Below are 25,422 nucleotides of genomic sequence, written 5' to 3'. Positions count from 1 at the left end.
TTTGTTTTGTTACGCGTTTCTGGATTTTTTCTTTTTAAATATATATATCGGAATATCGGATTTTTAAATGACCAAATATTTGTATCGATATTGGCCTTAAAAATCCGTTATCGGTCGGGCTCTAGTCTAAAATAAATGACTGAGTACCAAACAAGATGCTTTCATCATTCCATCTTTAATGCGGTTGATTTACGTGATCGTGAACAGAGATGACACTTTCACATCCCCATTATGAGACGCACACACAGTTTTTAGAAAAATCAAAATAACATTCATCAAATTTCTACAAAAAAAAATAAAAAATAATTAAAAAAAACTAGGGAACCAAATGGAAGTGAATTAGTTGGCAGACAAATTGCATCCATCACTACCTATATTATCACAGTTGAATCATGGGATGGGTATGTGTGTTTAGCAATTTTGAAATATTGACATTTTTACTTTCATTTTAAATCTCATAGACCATTTAACACCATGCTATAAATTGGTACTTTTACTTGCATTGTCTTTGGCCTGACGGAGTCCATACAGCCATTTGATCACTCTTGCATTTCTCTCAATGACAGAAACACCATAAGGAACTCGCTCTGCAGCATTGCCAGCATCTTCCTCCTCATCGTCTTCATCTTCTTTACCAGAGCCTGCACACTCGGACCCTGGAGCGCTCACGCTGCAGAAACGGGCCATGGACACAATGTCAGAATTAGATCCAGTCAACTGGAGGTCTGCAGGGTCCAAACCACACAGGTTGAAGAAGCGCTCCAGCTCGGTCCCAGCGCGGGAGTATCGGTCACTCATATCTGATTTAGACCGGGTCAGAGAGGGGCGTTTCCTCGAGCTGGAGGAGGACAAACGGGTAATCGCTGGGGAGGGAGGAGGGAAAACAGGGAGGTTGAGGAGAGGTGGAGCAGGGACGGGGGTTTCAGCTGGAGAGGAGGGAGGATTGTCAGGTTTGGACGGAGCGACAACAGGTTTCAGAGGAGAAGGGCGTGGTGTTGTTCTGGTGTGGAAGAGACGCAGGGGTGAAGCAGCCGGGCGAAGTGGAAACTGGGTGTGTACAGGTATGGGCTGAAGGGGCTGCCGGATGTACTGAGGTGGTCTGCAGGGCGTCCTCACAGGGCTGGGCTGAGGCATGACGTCCACTCTGCGTACGTGTCCTGCAGCTGGAGACCCAAGAGAGCCAGGACTCTCGACCCTAGCGTGTCCAGAGGCTTTTAATCTCACTTTAGCTGGACTGGACCAGTCAGGACGAGGGGGTGGACACGGTTTCTCCTTTTTCTGTTGTGCTCCTGCTGATGTGGGGCAAGGAGAGCTGTGTGAAGTGACAGCACCACCCAGAGCTTTACGGTCACCTGAGTTGGCAGTCGCACCATCATTCACACAGCTGATCAGGTTACTCAGATGCTCCAGGTCGAGCTGGACTCCTTCCTGCTTTGGTTTGGTTTGGGTGGGTGTCTTCCTGGTGGGCCGCAGAGCAGTGCCAGGGTTTAGTAGAGGCTTCCACACCTCAGGAGGCCTGACTGGCTGCTGTTTAGAAAGAGCCCCCTGACTCTTGACATATTTAGCCTTGTCTGCTTCCAGCCTCTCCACCGCACTCTGCTTTGGTGTGCCTGCTGCTGTCTTCAATTGCAGGTAGAAGTCTGGCCCCACTGGCCCCTTGGGCCGCAAGCGTGGTTGTGTAGCAGCTACTGCAGTCCTCACCGGTTGCTTGCTCACTGTGTGTTGGAGAGTCTCCAAAGGCATTTTGTGAAACTAGTCGTACCTGTTCTTATGCACTTTTTGTTCACAATGTTTTCCTCTCACCTTAAAATAAATATCCTTGGTTCTGCAGAAATGGCAAAGTTATCCTGTATTTCTGCAGCTCCATTCCATTTCTGAAGAGATGTAATCTTAACATCTCAGTTGAAATCTAGTTCCCTGACATGTGGACTTCCTGTGGAAAAGAGACACGTCAGTCAGGAGACAGAGAGCTCAATAAAGAACTCAAATGGACAGTCAATAAAACATGTACCTTTAAAGACAATCAAGTGTCTGTTTCAGGCCCTTTTAGTACTACAAAGACAGGACACAGCCAACTCCACAAAGACACTTCCAGCCATAAACACTCCCTTTTAAAAAAAGCCTTCTCTATCTTACAACTTCATTGACTCTCAGCACCGCCAGATCTGAACAATTACATCTTAGTCATCCATCTCTCCGCAGACAAACACACAATAAAACCGACACTTCATTTTCAGTCAGCAGAAGCCCTGTAAAAAGAGTGGCAGAAGTGTGTGTGTGTGTGTGTGTGAGATGGGGAGGTGCATCAGGACAGCTGCCAACAAGCAATTGTCTGGAGGCAATACAGAGCAGATCACACACACACCAACAGCTGCTATGGGAACAATGGCTCCCTATCTTTAAATAAAGCAGCCAGTTGTCAGGGTTTGTAGCAGGCTTCTTCCTGAACTACAAGGTTCTGTAGGTTAAGTAAAGCCATAACAACGAGGTTCAACTTATCTCATCCCTCTTTGTGTACAGTGATAAGCCTCAAACTGCGATGAAGGTCGCAATAATGAACTTGGTTAATGCATGCCCTTGTGTATACACTTAAGATACCGCGTGTGTTTGAAATAGTCTGCATCTGCCAGTCACATTCTCTACATATTTGCCATTCCAGTCTGAGCCAGGTCAGAGTCCTGCTGATTGAGCTGTGAACCTTTCGGTACCGCCATTCTTAACCTGCCCTGAAGTCTACACATCTCCCCAGTTGACAAAAACTAACAACCAGCACCGTGATATCATTAAAGGTAATGTTAGCCGGCCGGCATTTCAAAGCAAAGAGGAATGCCTGGAGGGCAGTCAGACAAACACAAATAGAGCCACTAATTTAATGTTTCTGAGTCAAGTGCCAGCTCGTTCTGCCACTGAGAGTACATGACAAACATGGAGCGAAGCAGGAAGCCAAATGACACACAAAGGGGGCAGGTAAACAACAGAAAAAATGTACTCAAGGCCTCCACCAGTCTTGCCCTGACAAGCTCAACTCTGCTCACACTCAAGGTGTGGACTAGTTGTTACAGTTTTTTTTATTTTGGCATGTCTACAGAAAACTCACCTTGACAGTGCCTGTTGTTCCCCTGAGTTTCTCCTGGGTTTCTTGCTTTAGCCCAGCGAACACTGTGCTGCCCAGCTGAGGAGAACGTGTGTGAAATGTGTTTGAAAGGAGTTAGCAGCTAAAGACAAACCTGTTTGACAACTAATGTGTGCTACTCCTGAGCCCGCCTCCTCCTGCTGATTGGTCCGATGGCTCTCCTGCAAGGATACAAACCTGATAAAACCTGACTTCTTTTGGTCACATGACCCTACCATTGTTATGTGCTGCTAGGGACTTTTTGCTGGTATCATAGTTCATCTGCATGCTGACGATCTGCATGCTGACGAGCTGCTCAAAGGTCTGTGTTGAGTGTGTGTGTGTGTGTGTGTGTGTGTGTGTGTGTGTGTATAAAGTGTGGAATACAGTACAAAGCAAGCAAACAAACAATTTAGACAAATTTATTATCACCATAAAGTTGTCCAACACAATAAAAGAAACGGAAATTATAATCTCTTCCTTTTACCTAAAAAAAATACGAAAGAACAGCGACTTACACCAAATATATAAAAATAAACGACCTTAAAAGTCATACAAGCGTTTTTTTGATTAAAGACATGAACATATACAAATTTTGCAGTATTTCGTTTAAACACGCGCAACAAACTTAACCTCCAAAAATGTACTCAAATTCTCCTTTGTGTGATACTTTGATAATCATAAAACTACCAAAGTTGGTCATACTCCATTCCATAAATTTGGCCATTTAGTATTCATAACCAATATATTACAGCCATATAAAAATTGCACATAAGAGCACAGAAAAATGGTTACGGTAGAGTTAGAAAATAACATTTAATATTCCTTTTACAAACCATAATGGAGGAATGAGCTGTCTGTTCCTGGTCATACGTGCTACTGCAAGTTTGCATATGTAAATGATGGTGATGTTACGAAGCGGTAACATTACACTTCAGGGTCACGGACACAGGAGTGAGTCATCTCTATAGAATCCAAACATAAATGTTACCAATAATCACTCAACATTCATCACTAACCAAATACTCCCACTGTAACATCTCAAAAGGTTGACCAATGAGAAGTCAATATCGTAAAGTAAAAGGTAATGACTTTTCTGAGGTTTATTGTGCTTCCTTTTGCTAAGTACGTAGTGTGTCAGAAACAATGGCTGTGGTTCACCTTTCTGAAAAGTCTGCACGTGTGTTGGATCTACATTACAAACAGAAAAACAGCTTGAATACTAGAGTAATGAAGGGCCATTAGTTCTTCTTGTGCACCATGATTTAGAAAATAACATGCTGTGTTTTGATGTTAGGGGTTAGGAGATAGCACAGTTTTTATCTTTGTCCTTTGCACCAAGGCTGTGAGCTCTTCTCCGCCTTATGCTGCCTCTCAGTCCCCAGTCTTTCTGCACCTCCCTCTCCTCTTCTCCCTCTCTGTCTTGGCCCTCCTCAGGTTGATGCTTTCGGAGCTGCGGGGGGAGAGGTATCGGCTGTCCCAGGAAGAAGCCCTCTTCCTCCGAGTCTGAGGATGAAGAGCATGTAGAGCAGTCTTCATGTTTGTACTGGCTCGACTTGAGGGTCAGTGAGGAGCCGTTGGCGGAGCCCTGGCTATCCCTCTCTTTCTCGCCTCTCCATTCCAGGGTGTCCAGCCGAGGCCGGTCGGGCTGCGAGCGTCGGGAGCGCCTCTCCGGGCCCGAGTGGAGAGCAGGGTCAGAGGGGATACGGCAACGTCTCCACCCTTGCCGCAGACTCCGCTGGTGATAGGATCCATCTGGGTGGAAATAGAACAAAATTAACTTGATTCCCCAGGCCAAAAGGTCCATAGTTTGGACAAATCAAGTTTATCAAAATAAGGGAAAAACTGCAAAAAGGTCCCCCCCCCTTCCACTAGGCTGGCTAGGAGCCTGTTCCCAAATTTGATTTGACTTCATATTCAACTCTCTCAAAGCCTTTTCTTACCCAGCAGATCCATTTGCGGTGGGATGCCTTTCTGTAGATGCAACCTGCTTCCGAAACCTCCCTCCACCTCATCTTCCTCCTGCTGGTTCTCCACGCCCTCTCGCAGCTCCTCCTCGTTCTCGTCTTCATCCTCGTCCTCATCAACAGAGTAACTGCTGCTGATTGGTTCTCTGAAGCTGACCCGAGCTGTGCCACTGCGAGACAGCGGGGGCGGAGAATCAGAGGGTCTGTCCACTGGTTGGGGGAGGTTTGGTGGAGGTGAGTCTCGGGGCATTAAATCACGAGACTTAACGGGCAGAGGAGGTGGGAGGACGGATGGGTTGTTGGGCAAGAGGGGAGGCGACTCAGGTGAAATGATGTGTGAGTTTTTCTGAGGAGGAAACACTGCGGAGAGACAGAGTCAGAGGACATTCTATAATCATTTCATATTGATACCATGTTTTTTTTGTGTTAAGCATCAGAGTGATTTCTGATACCTTGCATTACTTGATTCGTCCTTTCCACCCAGTTCCTACAGTCTTTAGCAGTAGAGGTTCCTCTTGAATTAAGACCAGTTAGTCCAGTATTTCCATTCCGCTCTCGCTGGAACTGGAGATCCCCGACAGGAGGTTTAATACCAGAGTCCCCTGGCAGTAAACTGTAATGTGGAAGGTCGCTGGGCCAAGATGGACCTAAGCCATTTCCTAGATGGATGTGGGGAAGAGGTGAGTAGGAGCCTCTTGGATGAGGATGACCACTGGGTAAAGGAAGTCCGTTTTGAACCGGAGCAGTGCAGTGGACACCTGAGAGAAGCAGAGCATACAAAGCGGTGACTACAAGTCTCTACAAGATACTTACAGGGTCATTTCTTGGTGGTGTGACCTACATAACATCTGAGTATGACACCAATGTAGCATCATCATCACCTCTGTTGTCCACTGCAGTATGAATGCAGTCTTTTCCAAGAGTTATAGGAGGGTTGGTGCCCTCTTGTGGCTGCAGTGGAGAACCGCACTGCGGCTGCTGGGGTTTCTCTGCTGTGTCACAGCGTCTGTGTTGAGGTTTGCTCGGCAGCGCCGAGTCACATGAGTCAGAGTTATTGGGGTCCTCGTCCAGCGAACAGGCCCTGGAGCAGAAGATGAGCCCCCCTCGAGGGAGGAAGGGGCGCCCCAGCAGAGGCAGTTGACAGCGGGCGCAGCAGAAACACGACTCCACGGCGTGCCAGTGCTGACCCTCATATGTCATCTGGCCCTGATCGATTCCTGAGAAGAAATTAGTTCATGATTACACGTCATTTGAAACTCTCTGTTATCTTAGTGTGTGTATACAGTATGTATTCATATCAGTAGTACTGCCGTTTTGATTGGTTCAGCCCAATTTGAACTCAATGTAATATACCACACAACCATCACTTCATTCTAGTTCATTTGAATATTAATGCATGAGTATGAGGGACAGATCATACTTATTGTCACTTCGAAAAAACAACGCTTTTAAATTTAAGAATTTTATAGCTGGGATAAATATAGCATTTATAACATCCGCGATATTTAATGCTAAACAGGGGGACTTAAAGTAAAGTGTTGCCAAAGAAATAGTGAAGAACATCTGCCTGATAATAACTGTTAGCCTACGTACCTATGTTTTCTCCACAGGTATCGCAGTACTCTGCGTACATGGACTCGTAGCAGGAGCAGCAGTATGGTCGACTCTCTCTCATGATGTAACGCTGACCGCCCAGCGCAGCCTCGCACTCAAAACAACAGAAGTGCTTCATGTGCCAGTATCTTCCTTCTGCCTCCGTACATTCATCTGCTAGAATAATCTAGGATTCAGACAGAAGAGAGGGAGACAGAGAGGTCACTCAGCACAGTAGTGATGCTTTTTTATGGGTACAGAAATAAACAAATCAGTTGTAAAGATTAGTACTGAGGATTTGGGTTAACAAGATAGGGGAAAAAAAAGATGCCATCGGTGCCCTGTTGCAGGCTTAGAACTCTTGTAGGTCAGTCGTGGCAGATCCACTAGTCGACTATGTCAACTAATCTCTTAAGTCACACTGAGAAGCCATTCAAAAGAAGAAGACGCCGCCAGAAAAATCTGCAAATACTCTCTACTATGCACTGATCAGGCAAATGATAAAATCTAGCAATAGTAAAACACCTGGCAGATTCTCAGTTTCTTGCTCTCTGACTTCCACTACACTGCTTTTAGAGACCTGCTGCGAAAACCTGCTGTTGAGGAGTATTTATGAGACAGGTTGGGGATCTCGGTGAGACGGTCACCTCATCGCAGGCCTGGCAGCGGGGCTTGAGCCTCTCAGCGTGGTGCCGGCCGCAGTAGATCTGTCCCTCCTGAAAGAAGTAGATCAGATCGACCAGCAGCTCACTGCAGGTGGAACACTGGAAACACTGAGGGTGCCAACAGCTGCTGTGTCCTGCCCGACTGGCAAACACCGCTATGTCTCCACCGCAGATCTGCCTGCCACACTGGAAAAATAGATTTGTTTGGGGTGGGGGTGTGGTGCAGAGGGAAGGAAGTTAGATCATATATCCTTTAACAAATGGGGAACGTTGCAGTTTGCACAGCAATTTGCTTATACAGCCCTGTAATCATTAAATCCGTGCGGGCTGTGGCCCCTGAGCTATGCCTGCATCTACTTGCACCTGAACCATCTCCAGATCTATAAAAAGATTCTTCTTCTGCATGGATCGGATGGGTTTTTATTTCACTTGCACGCATTCATGTTTATATATGGAGAGCTTTATACTGGCCTGTCTCATGAGGGAATCTGCTACGTTTTCTAAACATAAAATAAAAATGTTGCTCTACCTGTTGGCAGATGGCTCCCGTCATAGTTACTGGGAAGAGCCGGACGACGCCTCTGCCCAGGCTCTCTCTTTTCCTCTGCTGACTGAACAAACGCAACTCCTTCTTCTCCTCCTCGTTCAGAGAGTTACAGTACTGGGACTGCAGGGAACACAAATATATTCTTGTTACCTCTTAGGTTATTTGAGATGAATACAATCTGTGTTATAGTCTTGTTGATCAATTTACAACTATAATTTAGAACAAATGCATTGTTTATATGCCTCCTGAGATGCATCGTCTCGTTTTGAATAGGGTCCTGACTAATTCTAAAAGTGAGCATGAGAAGCAACTAGATTTTAAGTGATAAAAATTGCTAGCTTTGACTAATGCAAAACATGTTATGCATTTAATGTGTAACTGTAAATTATTTCAACCAAATGGAGCCTTAAGAATTATATTTACCAGTTCCTGTAAATACTGAGGGAACAGAGAGGTAAAATGGAGTGTCTAATAAACACATTAAGGTATACAGCTTTCTACTGGCTTTAAGAGCCTCATACAAGTCAAAAGGATGGGTATGATGCAGACATTTCTAATTATACCCATAAACAACTGCAAGTAACAATAAGGCAAAAGATGGGACATAGTAGTATTATAATACACAATATCAGCCAAAAAAATTCAAAACGTTTTTTTCCTGACATTAAAAGAAAAAAACAATGTTTGGAAATATAAAGAATAACCTTAAAAATAAATAAATAAATAAATAAATAAATAAATAAATAAATAAATATATATATATATAATAGTGTGCCACCACACTATTACAATACACTAGGAGGGAAGCCAATGTTGAGAACATCCAAAGTCAGGGTGACAGTGATGTTACCTCACTGTCGTGGGTTGGAAGTTGGTGCAGCAGTTGTTTGATTCGGTATCTTTCCCCTGGACTGTTCACATAAGGTACCCTGTCCTCTGGCAAGCAGCTAAAATACTGGTATACCTGTAGGAGGAGACAAGTGTGTTCACATAAAGAGCATAAATGACAGAGTACAGAGAGCCATTTATTCGTTTATAGAGCAATTTATTCAATTGCAGTCATAAATCAAACACACTGAATACTTTTTTCCCATAATACACCAGTTTGTGGATGTATGAACATGTCCAAGTGGAAGCGTGCATTATGGGTGCCTACGTTGTCTCGACTCTGCGTCTGCACCGCAGTTGTTACCTGTTCGGGCTTGAGCCCAGGTGGGACCCATGCGTACTCCTCGGAGGCGCAGCCCGAGTCGTCGTCGGAGATGGAGTGTCTGTGGAAGTCCGACACCAGCTTCGTCATCATCTTTTCCAGCTGGCCTGGCACCGAGCGCACGGCATGCTCCTCTCGCACACACTTGCAGTGTACACAGATCTTCCTGTGGAGACAAGGAAAAGCTTTAGGCTTCATCCCTGAGGACATTTGTTTTGCTGATTTACAACACAAGCCAAAGCTGGGTGCTCCTGGTGCTTCAGGTGCTAAGGTGCAAACCACAGCGTTACAATTTGAACTTCATATTTCTAGGAGTCCCTGTTTTCCAGTAGCAATTGACAATGCAGAAATACAAAGAAAATATACAAAACATTCAAAGTTCTGTTGATTTTTGAACCCTACAATTAAGCCAAAAGAAGAAAACTGACTCTTATTAAGCCAAGGTACTTGGGCCAGCTCCTAAAACAAAACCAAACTTCAAGTAACAACTCTCATATAATAACATTCATACCGGCACTCCCACAGTTTCTTTATAACCGCATTATTTATGAACACACTTTGCGTTGGAGACATCATGTCACAAACGAGCCCACGCACATTCTTGAGGTTGACTCAACGGGACTCCCTGCAGCCAAATATTACTAATACAACAGTTGTCACACCGGTACAAAAAAAACCCCACAATCTCCAGATCATTAAAACTCAGGATTTCACAGAAAATTCAGAACTACAAATCATCTAAATTGCATATTGTCTATGTACAGTGTGTACTGCTAATGCATTTTACACAATTAGAAGAAAGTCAACCTCATCACATATGTTGTTGAGGATCTCACATCAGGACCAGCACATCCCAAACAAGCTACTACCAAACAAGCAGGAAAAGAGGTCGCTGACATAAGCCTGGCTGTCAATCCCGTGGAAGTTAAGAGAGGGAGGTGAAGATGGGAGCAATAATCTCCCTCAGCCTCGTATTACACCCCATCTCGTCCTCTGACTCCTCCCTACATTCAGTCTGGAGGTGGGGGTGCCTGTTTGTGGGACCGGTAGAGTCAGAAGGAAAGCGCCCCGGGGTGACACTGAGGTGTGGGTGTCACGTATATGTGTGTGTGTGTGTGTGTGTATGCGACAATGTGGCCATATGCAGCATGTATCACATGTGTGCATCTCTGTTGTGATTGCATAACAGTCTGCCAGCTGGCACTTGTGGCTCAAGTTCACAAGGCACAAAGCTGCTTTATTCCAGCACCCAACCCCCACTCAACCAAAAAGCTCACACACACACACACACACACACACACACACACACACACACACACACACACACACACACACACACACAGCTTGTAAACTCCATGAGTGCTCCTCTTCTAATCAATGGTCTCATAAAAGGTCTTTGAAATGTTAGCAACAGCATGTCAGTGTGAATGTGCTCCACTCTCTCTACTCAACACCAGTTCATTGTTAAGAAGTTTACAGAACAGAGAGAAGAAATGCTATTATGTGACCACTGTACCTTTCCAAGGTCCAGGGCAGCACATGCTTTTAATATGCAGCCGTCCTGGTTTGGCAGTGGCACCTTAAATGACCATGGTCGCCCAGCAGGTAGAACCAATACAAATAAAAGAAAACACAGCAAGTCAGCTTAGACTAAAGCCATGTTGGCATGAATCTGACCCCAGCTGCATGTGTATATGTGTGTGTGTGTGTGTGTGTGTGTGTGTGTGTGTGTGTGTGTGTGTATGTGTGTGTGTGTGTGTATGTGTGTATGTGCCTTTGTATGCGAGTGTTAGCAAACAGGGAGGGGGGAGTGTGACACACATGCCTATGTAAGTGGGTAGGAGGACACAGCCGGAGACCTGGCACGATGGGACAGATGGCAGATGCACCATGTCTCACCCCACCACCACCACCACCAGCCTCTAAATGATGAAAGGATATAATCACCAGCGCAGTGGGTGCAAAGCCCCACATGCAACCTACACTAATTGAAAGATGACAAAGTGGCAATTTGAATGAATTTGGGTTATGAAAGTATGCAGGGGAGTCTCAAATCACGTCTCTATTGTGTGCAGGCTGCTCTCAATTATCCTGCCATTAGAGCCGAGTTTTACCAAAGACTGGTTTGTGCACGTGCCAAAACATTTAAATATACTTCTAAAGATTTTGTGTGTGTTTTTTAGCCTTTAATGGATAGGACAGCTAAAGATAGGAAAGGGGGGAGAAAGAGGGAGATGACATGCAGCAAAGGGCTGCGGGTCAGAATCAAACCCGGGCCACTGCGGTTAGGACTGAGCCAGTACATGGGGGGGATGCTCAACCAGGTGAGCTACCAGGGCGCCCCTAATATATACATATATATATACACAACAGACAAAATGCTAAACCCACAAATAAGCAAATCAGCACACCCAAAGTATATACAAGTATAGTATGACACAGGGAATGCTTTTCTAAAAACATACCCATTTTATTTCTCTTTTGCTTAGCAAATTAATTAAACAATACTATATTTCTGTACAATATCTGTGCATATTGAAACTGTGCTGCCTGGAAAAATAAAACCGACAAAATACATGGGAACTGCACTTACCAGCCATGTGCGATATAAACCAGGAGACACAGCAGATGCTGCTTTGGACAGAAATCAACAATCTGCCAGTAGATTTGCTTTGCTGGACCAAAAACATTGTTACTGAGACTGCTGGTACAGCTGGTGCTGTTATTGTTGCTGATGGAAAAGTAAATAAATATTAACACTTTATGGAGCAGAAATAAACTCATTTGAACTTTTGGAAATCCAGCAGCTTTAATTAGCTTTGGCTGAGGGGATTTCAAATTCATTTTAATTTGTTGAACAGAGATTAAGGCTTGTTCACCCGTCCCCTGCATCCCAAACTGACCTGAGTTTGTCCAGTACGATATCAGCCTGCACTTTCAAATGTGTGTATATATATTATTATATTTAAATAAAATGACATTTCCACAAATAGTGTACAACATGTACTCTTTTTGTTAAGATACATTATAAGCAGCCAACTGTGTACAGGCGAGTTGAAGAACAACACTAACTGTACATGATGTCATGTTCTGCATCTGAAGTCCATATGGATATGTGTACAAAACAACATCAAGTCAGGAAGAATCCTCTTCCAAAACACAAAACACACACATACACACAGACAGACACCAGACACCCCCAACGTAATTACTGTTTGAGTGTCTAGTCCCTTTAGTCTTGTTAGACAGTAAACAGTAAAATATGGGTTCTTCATTACCTGCTGTAATCAAGACAAATAAGTCCAGGTTGGCCCGTTGACGCTGTTCCATCCAGACTTGTGTTCTATAAAGGTTCGCATCCCACAGGAGCCTACTACTGTCAGCCTGTCTGTCTGTCTGTCTGTCTGTCAGTAAGAGCAGGATGTTCTATGGCAGCTCCTCTCCATGTGCTCGTTTCTCTGTCTGCTCGGCTCTTTTTAACGTCCCCGCCACCCCCGACTCCCACCCTCCTCTGTGATGACAGTGGGCGCAAACAAAAGGCACTGAACACAACCATACACTACACAAAATACAAACACAGTTCTCAAGGTACACACATGCTCATGTGCTTTTACAAAAAAAAGTACTTAAAAAGATAATTTACTCACGCTGCCTTTGAAGATATGAAACGTCGGTGTCCAAGTGACAATCACGAAGAGTAAACTCACTGTGTCTTTTCTCCTTAGACCAGACTGCTGCAACTGATTCATAACAGATGGACCATTGTTGCTTTGATGCAGTTATTAATCACAGAAATGAAAGTGGAGCAGATTTTGAGCCTATGAGCTGTGCTGTGCAGTATTTGTCATATTATGCGATCAAGATGGTGCATGCATGACAACAAAGTGTCTCTGGTGAAATATCAAGCAGACGGCATGACTTTGGTCTTTATGAAGTCACGACACACCAGCTCATCTGACATTGGTCAATCACGAAGGATGAATATAAGTAATGACATGTCAGCTAGAGAAGACCCAGCATACTTACATTCTTCATGTATTCTTTCTTTGATCGATATTTCTATTTTTTTCACGCTTCATCATGCTCCAAATGTGTTAAAAGTAACAATTTAACAACTTTGTCAATTGACAATTATTTTTATCTGCAACTATTTTGCAAAGATGCCAAACATTCTCTTGTTCCAGCTTTTAAAATGTGAAGATTTTCTGATTTTCTTTGTCTTGTATGATTGTAAATGAACATCTTTTCATTTTGGACTGCTGGTCAGATAAAACAAATCATTTGAATATGTCACCCTCTGCTCTAGGAAATTATGATGGAAGATTTTTCACTGGCAAAATGATTAATCAAGAAAATAATCGTCACATTTAATCAATAATAAAAAACGAATTGTTAGATAAGTTGCAGCCCTACCATAATGCAGTTTTAAGACAACAGTCAATTTAGAGCACAGTTTTTGGGGTGTACAGATATAATGTAGGTCTGTATATAATTACTAAAACTGGTGGGGAATCCAGGGTAGCAGCCATAAAATAACCCTCTGCCTCAAATGTGTGCTGCTGTGTGATAATCTATATATCACTACAGGAGTGAAGCTCTCTTTAGATCTGATTTTAAGAAACAGATGGGCCTTGTCCTATAACTCCCTGCCACTAATTAGTGACTGAGTAATTGCTGCATGGCCACCTAGACTAATAGCAATGGCTACTTTGAACCCTTTTGAAGCGTGGCGGGGACCTGTGGGTCAGAAGTAACTCAATTCGCTTGCTGCTAGGCAGCGGATGCACCATCTGCCCCCCCACCTCACTTTGAGCTCTGTCTGAGAAAGCTCAGGATGAAGATGGATCACTTCCCTCTCAGCGAGCATCAGCGGCTAAGCCAGTGGCCACTTGCATGATCTCCTCCACCAGGGAAGGTGTGACTCTTAATTGGTAATTAAGGAAGATGCAATTATCACGGGACTCTGGGGTCTTAAAAACTGACCCCCATAAATCTCAATCATTTAATCACGTTCATGTTCCTCGTTCTCCTGGATCAGCTGAGAGACTAGAAACCTCTAAACGAGACATGTCTCTTTGCCGTCTCACCCAAACGTCATTTCAGAGCTGTCATCCAGCTGGACGCATGATGGAGAAACTTCCATAAACCACAACATTATGTTTTGTTACTACAAAGATACTGTTAACAGGCTGATGCATACACGGGCTAGACTTCCACCAGAGTGTGGCCGGAGGTAGAGAGCAGCACATGTGTTTAAGATTACATCCTAATTTCTACGCTTTTGTCTTGATCTGAATAGAGGGAACAGAACTGAAAAAGCTAAAAGATACAATTACAGTCTTTTGGTTACATGAAGTACGCATTCCTGCGCTTTTTGTTTTATTCTATCCATCACAGAGCCACAGTTGGCTTCAGCCATGCAGTGCCCATCTGGGATTGTGAATGCAGCCTTCATAACCAGAAAGAAACCTTTTTTCTTCTTCTTTTCAAGACACACACACACACTCATCTAGCTGTGTGTCAAACCTAGTGATTGTACTCTACAGCCTTAGAGTCTGCATTCAGTAAACACATGTACTTGGAAAAATCAAATGTATAATGTGGATCATTCAGCTTCCTTCCAAACGATTGACTCTTTGCTTCTTTTACACTCATATAAATAATTCCTAATAAAGAAATAGTTATTTTATATATATATGTTTAAAAACTAAATGAAATACAAATATCATATTTGGAAAAGGAAAGCAGCAGTGAAATGGAAAGACATTGGGGGAGACAGAAAAAGGTATGAAGTGGTCGAGAGGGTTACTATCACAGCAGTGAAGCCTAATCTTATTAGCGTGATTGACAGGATTAGAGTAACCAAGAGACCCAACCAGCTGGATATTTACTAACGGACTAAAGGAGAGAGAGAAAAGAAAAGGGGGCTCAAATGAAAGCATGCAGAAACCTGCTGAACAGAATGAAATAAATTGTTGTTTGGGACAGTTTGACAGTTAACAACTCCTGGACAAATGGCTGAAGAGGTATGTAGGCTGACATTTCAAGTGGCTTGTGCCTACATTTAAAAAGCAGTAATTGCAAGAATTGAAATTCCTGTTTGCTGCAGAGCCTCCTACAGTTACCAAAACTCTCAAAAACACAGCATGAACATCCTACGAAACACTCGTCTTCCTGCTGAGTAGATCTCGACTTGTTGCGGATGAACGCATTGATCTGCGCCAAAGAAAAAAATCTGTTTTATCTAGCAACACAATGCTTTTCACCTTAAAGACCTCCTGGTGAGCAAATACAACAACATATGAATATGTCTTAAGTTTAAATCTCTGGAGCTTAGACATACAGCCCATGTTGCAGGATGAACAATTTGTAATCCCATGAAGATATCAACTAAATGCTAAACTGCTTCTGTTGCAATTGTCAAGGCTTAATGGCACTCATGAGTCCTATAGCCCTGATTCTTCATATCCACAGGGTCAGTAAGGCTGATCGGCTCTGTGGATATCATGTGGAGCCCTGACTGGGTCATGTTTGTTGTCTTTTAATGTATATCTGCACTCAGCGTGTACACAGATCACAGATAAGCTGATTTCCGTTAGTAGCAATGTTGCAGTCCTTCCTAAGACATATGCAACTACACACGCATGCAGCATGCGTGCGCGCACGCATGCTGCATGGGGCTTGTATGTATTATATGTTTCTGTGCACGAAATGAGACTGAAATTGTTTGGGTGTCATATGTTTTGAAGTTTAACAGCCTACAAAAACCTTCCTTTTAAGTAGCTAGTTATTATCAGAAGTTGCGCAAAATCCAAAAAGCAACAGGAGAGAGTGCAACTCTACCAAAGGTGAACATAAAGTATGAGAAAAACATTTCCTGCTAACCTAACAGGCAGCGCCGGCAATGTTTAAGACATACCTCCAGCCATGGACACGGAAGCCGGGGCACTGGTCTCCACAGTGCAGACAGGGCTGCCCTCTGTCCGGGTCCTCTTCCTCCTGCTGAAAACAAAACACAAACTCCCTTCAGCTCACATCATTTCCCGTGGAGAACCATTCATACCTTTTGACACAAGACAGTTAAAGGTTAAAGCAACATAGTAAGCACATACAGTGTTTGCTAGACATGGCCGCAGAAACACCAACATCAACATCATATTGAGTGAGTGGGTGGGCAGTGTTTCCATTTAAGCCACAAGCCGAATGCACTTAGAGTCGCTTCAGCTTTTCGTTCAACAGTGTTTGGGGTGGAGCATGGGCTGTCTATAGATTCCCAAAGCATTACTTGATGACGTCAATTTATGAAATGCCTACATCACCATGTCACTGTGTGAGCTTCAACTGGCAGAGATATAAACCATTAGAATGCCTGCTGCAGACTGTGGTGATTGGCATGTGTAACATCTGTATTAAGTCGTTTTTGACACAGCTTGTGACTGCACTTGGTGACATTGAGTCTGAATACACCTCTGTGCTCAAAATGTGTTTTCATGCTTATAGTATACTGTAGATAACATGGTTTTTTTACAGCTGAATGTAAAGTTAACTCTACTGGATTCATTACAATACGGAATGAATCTTGTAGTGGGTACTAAGCCTGCTAGCTGCCTACAGACGCAACCAAGTGATATCCAGAATTTAGCCCCTAGGTAAACCTGTTTGCTTCAGACCAGTCCTCAAACGTAGCTGCAGTTCAACTGTGCGTTTAAGGAATTTTACTGTTTTATAACTGATGGGATATACAGAATAATGAGGGGCCTAACATCTTAAAAATGCCTTTTTACAAAAGTGCTGAGCAGTGCATCTGACTCAGCCAAATGCTAAACCACCTACCTCATTTCTCACTTGCGATCCAATTGTGTGTGCATGCGTGTGTGCATGTGTGTGTGTATGTGTTTGCAGACTATAGACTGCAGACACAAGCCTCTTTTTAGAGATGAGAGGAAGGAAGCAGACACAGGATGAGAGCTGCACCCTTTCCCTCTCCATGTAGGCACTTTGTCTCCACTTTCTTTTTCTGTGATGCCTTCATTCTACAGTACCTCTCCTATCTTCTGTTATAAAAGCTTACTGTTCACAGAGAACATTTGTCTGTATTATTAGCTCTTTATTAACTATTCCACCCCCTTATAAAAGGGCTGAAGTCAAGTTAATTTTATTTATATAGCCCAATATCACAATTTACAAATGTGTACAGCATACGATATACAGGATGAACAAAACTTATCGATAAAAACTGCATTTGCTCTTCTCAAAGGCTTGGACTATTTGCAAATTAGGATGCAGAATACATGCATGCGCACAGACGCTAACAGAGTTTAATGAGCAAAGCAATAAAATGCAGATATGTGATACAGCAAGGTACCTGCGCATACCTGCTCAGCTGTGTTTGATCTTCCCTTTTCCAACCACACACACCTTCATAAGGACAGCAGCTCTAACTACTGAACCATCAGTATTCACGTCAAGCCTGTTTTCCCCATGCAGAGTTCCCCATGAACAAAGGCTAGAATGCATTACTTTGATTAGAGCAACGCTGGGTTTGCTTATCGTATCTCACTGATATCTGAGGGTTGTAAGTGCTTTACTAATGCACTGACAAACCACATCAACTGGGAACAACTAGCAGCTTGCTTTCGTGTACTTTTGATGATAAAATCATTTTTTTTCACATTCACATTCATACAGTATATAGTACAATTTTACATTACTGCCTTGACACAGCAAAAGAAATTTGGAAATAAAAGAATTTAAACCGAGAAAAAAAAAAGTGCTTCTCCTGTTTTAACACATGGTAATCTTTACAAAATTGAGTATATTTATTGCAATAGATGCAAGATATAGCATACATTTAAAAGAAAACTAAATTCTACAAGCTTAGAGACTGCATTGTCCACAAAAATTACTTATTCTCTTCATCCTCTGTTCAATCTAAATCCTTAACATAGTTAATGAAAGGTCTCCAAATATTTTCAAATCTTTGCTGTTATGTTTTTAATATGTAAGATATCCTTTCTAAAGGAAGGCATGGAACATCCATCTTATCCATTGAGTCGTATTTGGTTTGTGAACTTTTTTCCATAACGTTGCAATACATGCTTTGGCATACAGCAAGCCGAGGTCTATAAATGCTCGTTCATTTTTACTATAGTTAGGTTTCTCTGGATATAAACCCAATAGAAACAGCTTAGGGTCCAGTTTTTTTTATATGTGCTTTTTGAATTAAAAAGGATTCCGTACATGGTTCCAGGGTGGAGATATTTATGACTTTATCCAGAACTAGTTAGTCCAGAACAGTCCCACGTGACAGTAAACAATAACGTACATGTCATTTTGAAATGCCTCACTGTGTGTTGTGCACACTGGAATCTGTCTTGCGCCATGCATTGCTTGTTAATCGCCACTTTGATTGACATTAAAAGAGCCAGGTATGAAAGGTGACAAGATAGGCTAAATGAAGCGTACAGATGACTTCTGGGTGACTGGACCTTTCAGTTGTTATTCCCTTAGAAAGGAGTTCCTGAGCTGTCCCACTGAGATGGTGACTGAGCCAGGGAGAGGCACACACTACAAAGTGCCTGTACATTTAACCTGGTGTACGGCTACACTCCTAAATATCACATTTATTAGGCTTTCCAAGAATGAAAGCAAATAGCTGCAGGATAAAAACACCTTTGGAAATTGTAGCTGACCAGAAGCGATTACACATCAGGATACTACGGGGTGTTGCTGACTTTCCATTCAATGACACAATGAAATGACACTGTATATGTTCATGTTTTCATTGTCATTTTTCTACACTTTCTGCACTCTGTTTTTTAACATTTAACAGCAGATTATTAAAAAAAATCACAATGACTGGAAGATGTTGGGGAGTGGGATCAGCACTAACTTCTTCACAACATGATTTATGAACAATCGACATTAGTCATTTGACTTCTTGAAGAACACATTTGGTAATAAATATCAAGCTAAAGCTGATGTTGAAGGCTTGTTGCTTTGAACTTGTCTTGAGTTTTAGGTATGAAGAACCACCACCACAGTTTTGAACTGCTTAAAGTAAAGATAGTTATGTTAAACATGGTATTAGAAATGTTTAAGGTATTAGATTAGACATTATGAGACATAGCCTAGGCTAAATTAGGGTTTGCTTTGGATCAGGGACATCTTGTATAGTCAGATCTCCGTCACAGAGGTCTGAGAAAAGTTGTACCAACAAATTAAGATAGACCTCTGGAAATCCACAGACAGCCATTCAACCAGCTGTGAGTTTGAAAACGCCTCTGGCCACTGAGGTTTATTTTTTTGGGCTTTTCCCTTTATTATAGCGACAGTGGATAGACATGAAAGGGGGAAAGAGATGGGGGATGACAAGCAGCAAAGGGCAGCAGGTCGGATTCAAACCCGCGCCGCTGCAGGACTCAGCCAACATGGGGCGAACGCTCTTACTGGGTGAGCTAGAGGCCGCCCCCCGAGGTTAATTTTCTGACTGGAAATAAAGAAGTTCTTCTGAGAGTAGTATCATTATTTTTCTGATGTAGCATGACAGCCCACTGTGTCTCTGTCCCTCTATACCTAGCTTTTGTGCTTGAATTTCTCCAGTATTCCAGTAGGTTGATAAGATGGAGGTCTGCCTACATTAGATTTACTCAGCATAATGATTTACACTAATTCTAAAACAGTTTGTTATAAAAAGCAATGAGAGGCTCAACATCATCAACATGGGCATTCTCTCAATTAAGGACAGAGAGTAATTAAAATTTAAGCACAATAGCAGTACAATAATGACGTAATGAAAAATAAAGGATTAAGAATCCTGAGAAAAGCCTTAACTTACTCGTACTACTACTTACATCACTACATACTTATATCTTCACGTAAGAAAAGGTAGCAATACACACTGTAGAAATACTCGGTTACAAGTAAAAGTCCTGCATTCAAAACTTTACTTACGTAAAAATACAAAAGTATAAGCATTAAATTATACTTAAAGTACCAAAAGGTAAAATGACTCATTATGCAGAATGGCACATTTCAGAATAATATAGATTTACATTATCAGATTATAATTAGTTAGCATTAAATCAGCATTTACGTGTAAGCATCACTAATGTTGCAGCTGGTAAATGTGGGGCTTATTTTAACTACTTTATATACCGCCAGACGGTTTGATCCATAGAAATACATACATCATTTATTGGTTGATTATATTTTGTATTAATAATCTGACCCTGAAAAGTAACCAGTAACTAAAACTGCCAAAAGAAATGTAGTGAAGGGAAAAGTAGAATGTTTGCCTCCAAAATATGGTGGAGTATAATGTAACATAAAATGGAAATACTTAGTACAAGTACATCAAAATTGTACGTGCAGTAAATGTACTTAGTTACATCCCACCATTGATTATTTGAAGGATTAAGTCCCATAATGTGCTAACAGACAACATCCTAGAAGCACAACATTGAATACAAGTTTGACATGGTCACACTCCATCCAATTAGGAATTAGGTTGATTTTAAAAACAAAACAACCTGGAGATGGTCTCATCTGTGAACATATCCAAAGATGCATAAAAACCTGTCAACTTGGTTCTAATTAACACATTATGTAATCACAAAATCAAACTACAATGTGACATATTGGGTGCTCCCAGCTGTGGTGTTTCTCCTCATTAAAAATAGAGTTTAATTTAAATAGGCAGGAACCCTACATTTAGGCTACTCCTTAATGACTGTGTTTTGATAACAACAGAAATGACAACCTTTCAGCCTTAAACCTTGAACATTAGCCTTTACCAGTTAGTATTACATTTCCTTGACTGTGTCCTTATCATGATGTTCTGTATGTCAAGGCTACATAGAGACTTCACGTGTGTTTCCATTCCGTTTTCCACAAAAGATAATGCGTCAAGTTTGCGGCCCAACAATGAGGTTTTGCCTGTTGTGCTGCAAGTGAAGGATGTGATGGGAGTGGTGAGTGGGAAGTTTCTTCTAAACTGAATGTGGGTAAAGTAAATAATACATTCACAAAAGTTCACATCAGCTCCCATGCTCACACTTAAGAACGGCGTCAGACTTTTCATATCAGCTCCTTTGTTTTCACTAAGTGGGTATAAGGTTTAATCACATGCCGCGCTGCCTCGGTTTGCTTGAGATCTTTCTTGCTACCAAGTAACTGTGTAACCAGGTAATGGACAAACTGAAAGCCTGCCAGCTTTGTTATCGGACACCAGAAGGCAACTGCATTGGTTTAGCAAGCGATGACTTACAATAATATCAGAAAATGGTTGATTAATACACCTAAATGATGTCATTAGGCCCACACTAAATGTTAAGTGGGTGGTACTGTTCAGGTGGGAGGGAAAGAGCCCTGTACACTGTTCAGTTTATTAACCTAACAGAAGATAAATTATCATTTGGGTTTTGCTGCTCTCCTCAATGTTGTGGTGTAGGAGGGGTTAAACATTAACAGAAGAGGTGAGAGGTCGGGGGACCTTATGCACCTCTCCTCACTGGACACGATCAAACAGACAGCCTGCAGGCCAGCCCTCTCCGAGCCCCGGCTCTGCGGCACAACACTTCTTCCTCCTCTTATGGTTTACGCATCACTGCTTCCTGCTGCCTCAAAAAACAATGTTTAACAACTGGATGGGTCATTCTGAGGGTCAAACTGAATTTTTTTATCTGTGACATTGCTGTTGTGAGTGGGGACTTTATATATATATTTTTTAACATGTTATAGTAGGGAAAGCACAGGTGTTACTGATAACAATAACGATGGCTCCCTTCCCTGACAGTGTGCCAGCACGCACAATAATTAGGGTGCGTTCCGATCGCCTAGTAGTTCCCTGCAAAGTGGACTGCACCGGGTACTCAGCCATGATAAGTAAGATTCCAAACTGTAGCGAGCAAACATGCTCAGTTCAAAGGGAACTGTGAACTGTGTAAGGAAGAACTGATCAACGGTTAAGTTGCAAAGCAAGATTACCCAACAGTCATTGAGCCTTGTTGGAATAACACTGTACATCTTGTAAATTAATCAAATCACATAAATTCACAAGTTACATACATTTCAATTGAATATGTTTTGCAATGATATCTGTTTCTGTTCTCAATCTATTATTTCAGCACTGTAACATTTCCACAGTAGCAGCAACGTCTCCAAGGAGTTTACGTTACCAGGGCAACGCACGGTGGAAGTGATATCTACCTTGGTGACGTTGCAGGGTGTTCCGAATGGGGGAATTTTTGTCAAGGGAACTTCCCTTAACTTGCATTCCCTAAACAGGGAGCAGGACTACTGTGTATTTACACTGGGAAACGGAGCACAGCTTATGAGGACCCTGACACCGAAGCAGCTAAATGGGATTTAGTCATAATGACATGTATTATTTACACCTGTGCGTTCCCTACTGTGACATGTCAAAATGTCAGCTTTGAAAAAGGCCAATTGCTAGATATTTAGAAAGTCACTATCTAAAGGTATTGACAACAAGAAAAAATAGCCTGGCTAACTAACATATCGCAGGTTAAGTGCACATTGTTACACTACAAAAGTTACAAAGACACAAAACAATTGTTATAGTTTTCTTTTCTTAAATGCTATTATAATTACATTTAAAAAGCAGCCTAAACAAAAAGCTGTTGTGGACATTTTTGTTATGACTGCCTTGATCTGACTTGTTTCATGTTTAGTCTATATTAAAATTGAATAAAAGGTAATGAATGATAATAGGTGACATTGACAAAATTCAATTTTATTTGGGTATAATTATTGGAGCTCTACAATAATAATATTTTTATCTATACTAGAGTTATGTAACACAGTCCCTGAGTTAAAGAAAACCATTGTAAGGATGGCCAAGGAGGTACTCTATAGACATGTATTGTTCATTATATTCAGATTAATACATAAAATGTTTTTACCTAACTGTAATGCAGCTGCTAGGGAGAGGAAGACAATTAATCTGTATCAAAATAAGAGTCCCAAATGATATCAAATCTAATAATATCATCAACATAGACCCAAAATCAATCTATTTCCCGCCCTGATAATCTGCAAATAATTTTAAACTTGTTAAAAAAAAAAAAACTACAGACAAAATACATGCACAGAGTTTAAGATACACTCGTTAACATCTGTGTTGTAACATGATTCAAAACTCACTTTTGGAGTCCTGATGTAATGGAGTGTTGGAGCATAAACTATTGATGGTATTCATTAATACTTGAGTGTAGTTACTGTATGTGTCAACAGGTGTCCTAAGTGTTTAAAGCCCTTACACAAAGAATATGTTACATATAAACGGCAAGATCTATATAAAAATACTATTGGTGGTAACTATGTACATTTACTCGAGTACTTTAATTTTGAAATACTTGCACTTTACTTGAGTATTTCCATTTTCTTCTACTTTATACTTCTACTAGACTACAACTCAGACAATATTGTCATTTTTACTCCACATTTATTTCATAGCTTTAGTTACAAGCTACTTTTCAGATTATTAATACAAAATAAAACCAACACATACATTATAATGTATAGACATATGTATAAATAATATATAAAGTAGGCTAATTAAAATGACCCTACCCTTTCCAGCTGCAACATTAAAGTAATGTGCATTACTGCATCAATAAGTATAATCCCATAATAGAAAAAAAAAAACATTATTCTGACATTTTCTGTACTTTAAGCATATTTTGGTGCTCATACTTTTGTTCTTTTACTTAAGTCAAATTTTAAATGCAGGACTTTTACTTGTAACAGATTATTTCTAGAATGTGTTAATGCTACTTTTACTAAATAAAAAGTCTAAATACTGCTTCCACCACTGTTAAATAACAAATGTATAGCCTATAAACTTAGCCTACTAACACATAGTTAACCTGAAGTCAGAAAAGGGTATTAAGGTGGTGTGGTTTGCTATTAGACTAGTGCATTAAGTCAAAGAATTTTACAAGTAGTGTGGTAGATTCACAGTCACTGTCTGGATACAATCCAAGTGTGCTGCACAGCCAGATGTTTCATGGCCACACAGCTGTTAGTCTGGTCCGAAAACAAGATTTGGTTAATAACCTGACCATATATAGGCTGTGTTTGGGGCACAATTCCAGCTAGCACATAATCTAACAGAACATCAATTGTTGTTGTAATGAAAACCTGACAAAGGTAATAAACATGTTCAGGTTACACCAACCTGCTCAGGTAAAAAAATCGATGACGTCGTCTGACCCCTCCTGACTGCACCAGGGGCGCCCCAAATGACTCAAGAAACAAAGAATGTACTTTCTGGTACACAGTTTAAGAAAATAACCTAACATAATGTATTGTAAATGTAGAAAAAGAGTGGGACATTTTCTTTTTGTTTTTTACACAAAATGATGTCGACACAAAAGCCAGGTGAAGGTGGGACAAAGTTCCGCTCGGGCTGTTTTTAGTGTTGGACTTGTCTATTTCAGGTCTAACTATTACAGAGGAGCAGAGAAAGGCATTAAAAAAATCTTAAAGTATGTTTTCTGATAAAAGAAGATGATATAGCATGTTATCAAAAGTGTTTACTAACTTGTGAAAGTCATTAAGAAATATAAGGCAAAGAATAGACACTTACCGAGCGGTTCGAGCGTCGCTTTTTAGATCCGCGCAGAAACATGGTGTCGGTTAGATGTTAAAAACACAAAAATGCGTTTCCAGACGAACAAACGGAGGGAAGAAACACCGAGGTCTTGTATTTTAAGTCACGCAGCCTGTGTTGAACAAACTACATGATGGATGTCCCCCTCCAGATTGCCCCGGCCCGGACTCCTCCTTCCGCCTGAACCCTTAGCTAGCTACTTTGGTAACTGACAAGCTAGCCTAACTGAAAAATATGACTTCGGGCTGACCTTTCAAAGTAACACACTTATTAACTATATCTTTGACATTTCGTAAGCAAAGACAAAGTAAAAGCTATATTAAAACCAATTACATGTTTAATAAATACACATATCACAATTTTAATGGTCAAGATAGTTACTGGCAAACTCTTTTAATTCAAACGGATAACGTCCCTGCTTTTATATTGAAGGCCTAGGCGCCTGACAGCCATCCTGACAGACTGTACCTAGCTAACTTGACGAAGAACTCCAACTTTACCTCCCCTATCCATAAACCTGAACACAGGCCGCGTTAACTGTCCCAAAGTTTGCCATTTACTTCACCTAGGCTACAAGAAGTTAACCGCTGTACATACAAATCCTTCTCCCTCGACTCTGTGTTAGAAATCCCTCACACTTTCTGATTTATACCATGTTTAGTCTTTATGTATTATCTGCAGAGCCTGGTTC

The 25,422-nt window shown here is 41.6% G+C and overlaps 2 protein-coding genes across 4 annotated transcripts; both read right to left on the bottom strand.

Annotated features, from left to right (window-relative positions):
• Positions 1 to 155: 155 nt before the first annotated feature.
• On the bottom strand, positions 156 to 3,293 carry fam110a (family with sequence similarity 110 member A). 2 transcript variants are annotated; one of them, XM_031290415.2, is made up of 2 exons: positions 3,098 to 3,293; positions 156 to 1,933 (listed from the first exon to the last, which is right to left on the bottom strand). In XM_031290415.2, exon 2 carries the CDS (start codon positions 1,741 to 1,743, stop codon positions 478 to 480), a length of 1,266 nt encoding a protein of 421 aa, XP_031146275.1. In that variant the 5' UTR covers positions 1,744 to 1,933; positions 3,098 to 3,293; the 3' UTR covers positions 156 to 477. The 2 variants fall into 2 exon arrangements, with proteins under 2 accessions (XP_031146275.1, XP_035864383.1); XM_036008490.1 differs by lacking the exon at positions 3,098 to 3,293 and adding an exon at positions 2,012 to 2,120.
• Positions 3,294 to 3,518: 225 nt separating this feature from the next.
• Positions 3,519 to 25,040, bottom strand: prickle3 (prickle homolog 3). Of its 2 annotated transcripts, XM_031290377.2 has the most exons (11): positions 24,708 to 25,040; positions 16,014 to 16,096; positions 9,077 to 9,260; positions 8,735 to 8,848; positions 7,867 to 8,004; positions 7,320 to 7,523; positions 6,673 to 6,859; positions 5,961 to 6,296; positions 5,532 to 5,837; positions 5,056 to 5,439; positions 3,519 to 4,867 (listed from the first exon to the last, which is right to left on the bottom strand). In XM_031290377.2, the coding sequence occupies exons 1-11, from the start codon at positions 24,747 to 24,749 to the stop codon at positions 4,413 to 4,415; spliced, it is 2,433 nt and encodes an 810-aa protein (XP_031146237.1). In that variant the 5' UTR covers positions 24,750 to 25,040; the 3' UTR covers positions 3,519 to 4,412. The 2 variants fall into 2 exon arrangements, with proteins under 2 accessions (XP_031146237.1, XP_031146238.1); XM_031290378.2 differs by lacking the exons at positions 16,014 to 16,096; positions 24,708 to 25,040 and adding an exon at positions 12,373 to 12,524.
• Between the last annotated feature and the right edge of the window lie 382 nt (positions 25,041 to 25,422).

The sequence above is a fragment of the Sander lucioperca genome, chromosome 12, assembly GCF_008315115.2.
Source record: "Sander lucioperca isolate FBNREF2018 chromosome 12, SLUC_FBN_1.2, whole genome shotgun sequence".
NCBI lineage: Eukaryota > Metazoa > Chordata > Actinopteri > Perciformes > Percidae > Sander > Sander lucioperca.
This window is presented reverse-complemented; position numbering and strand designations above follow the sequence as displayed.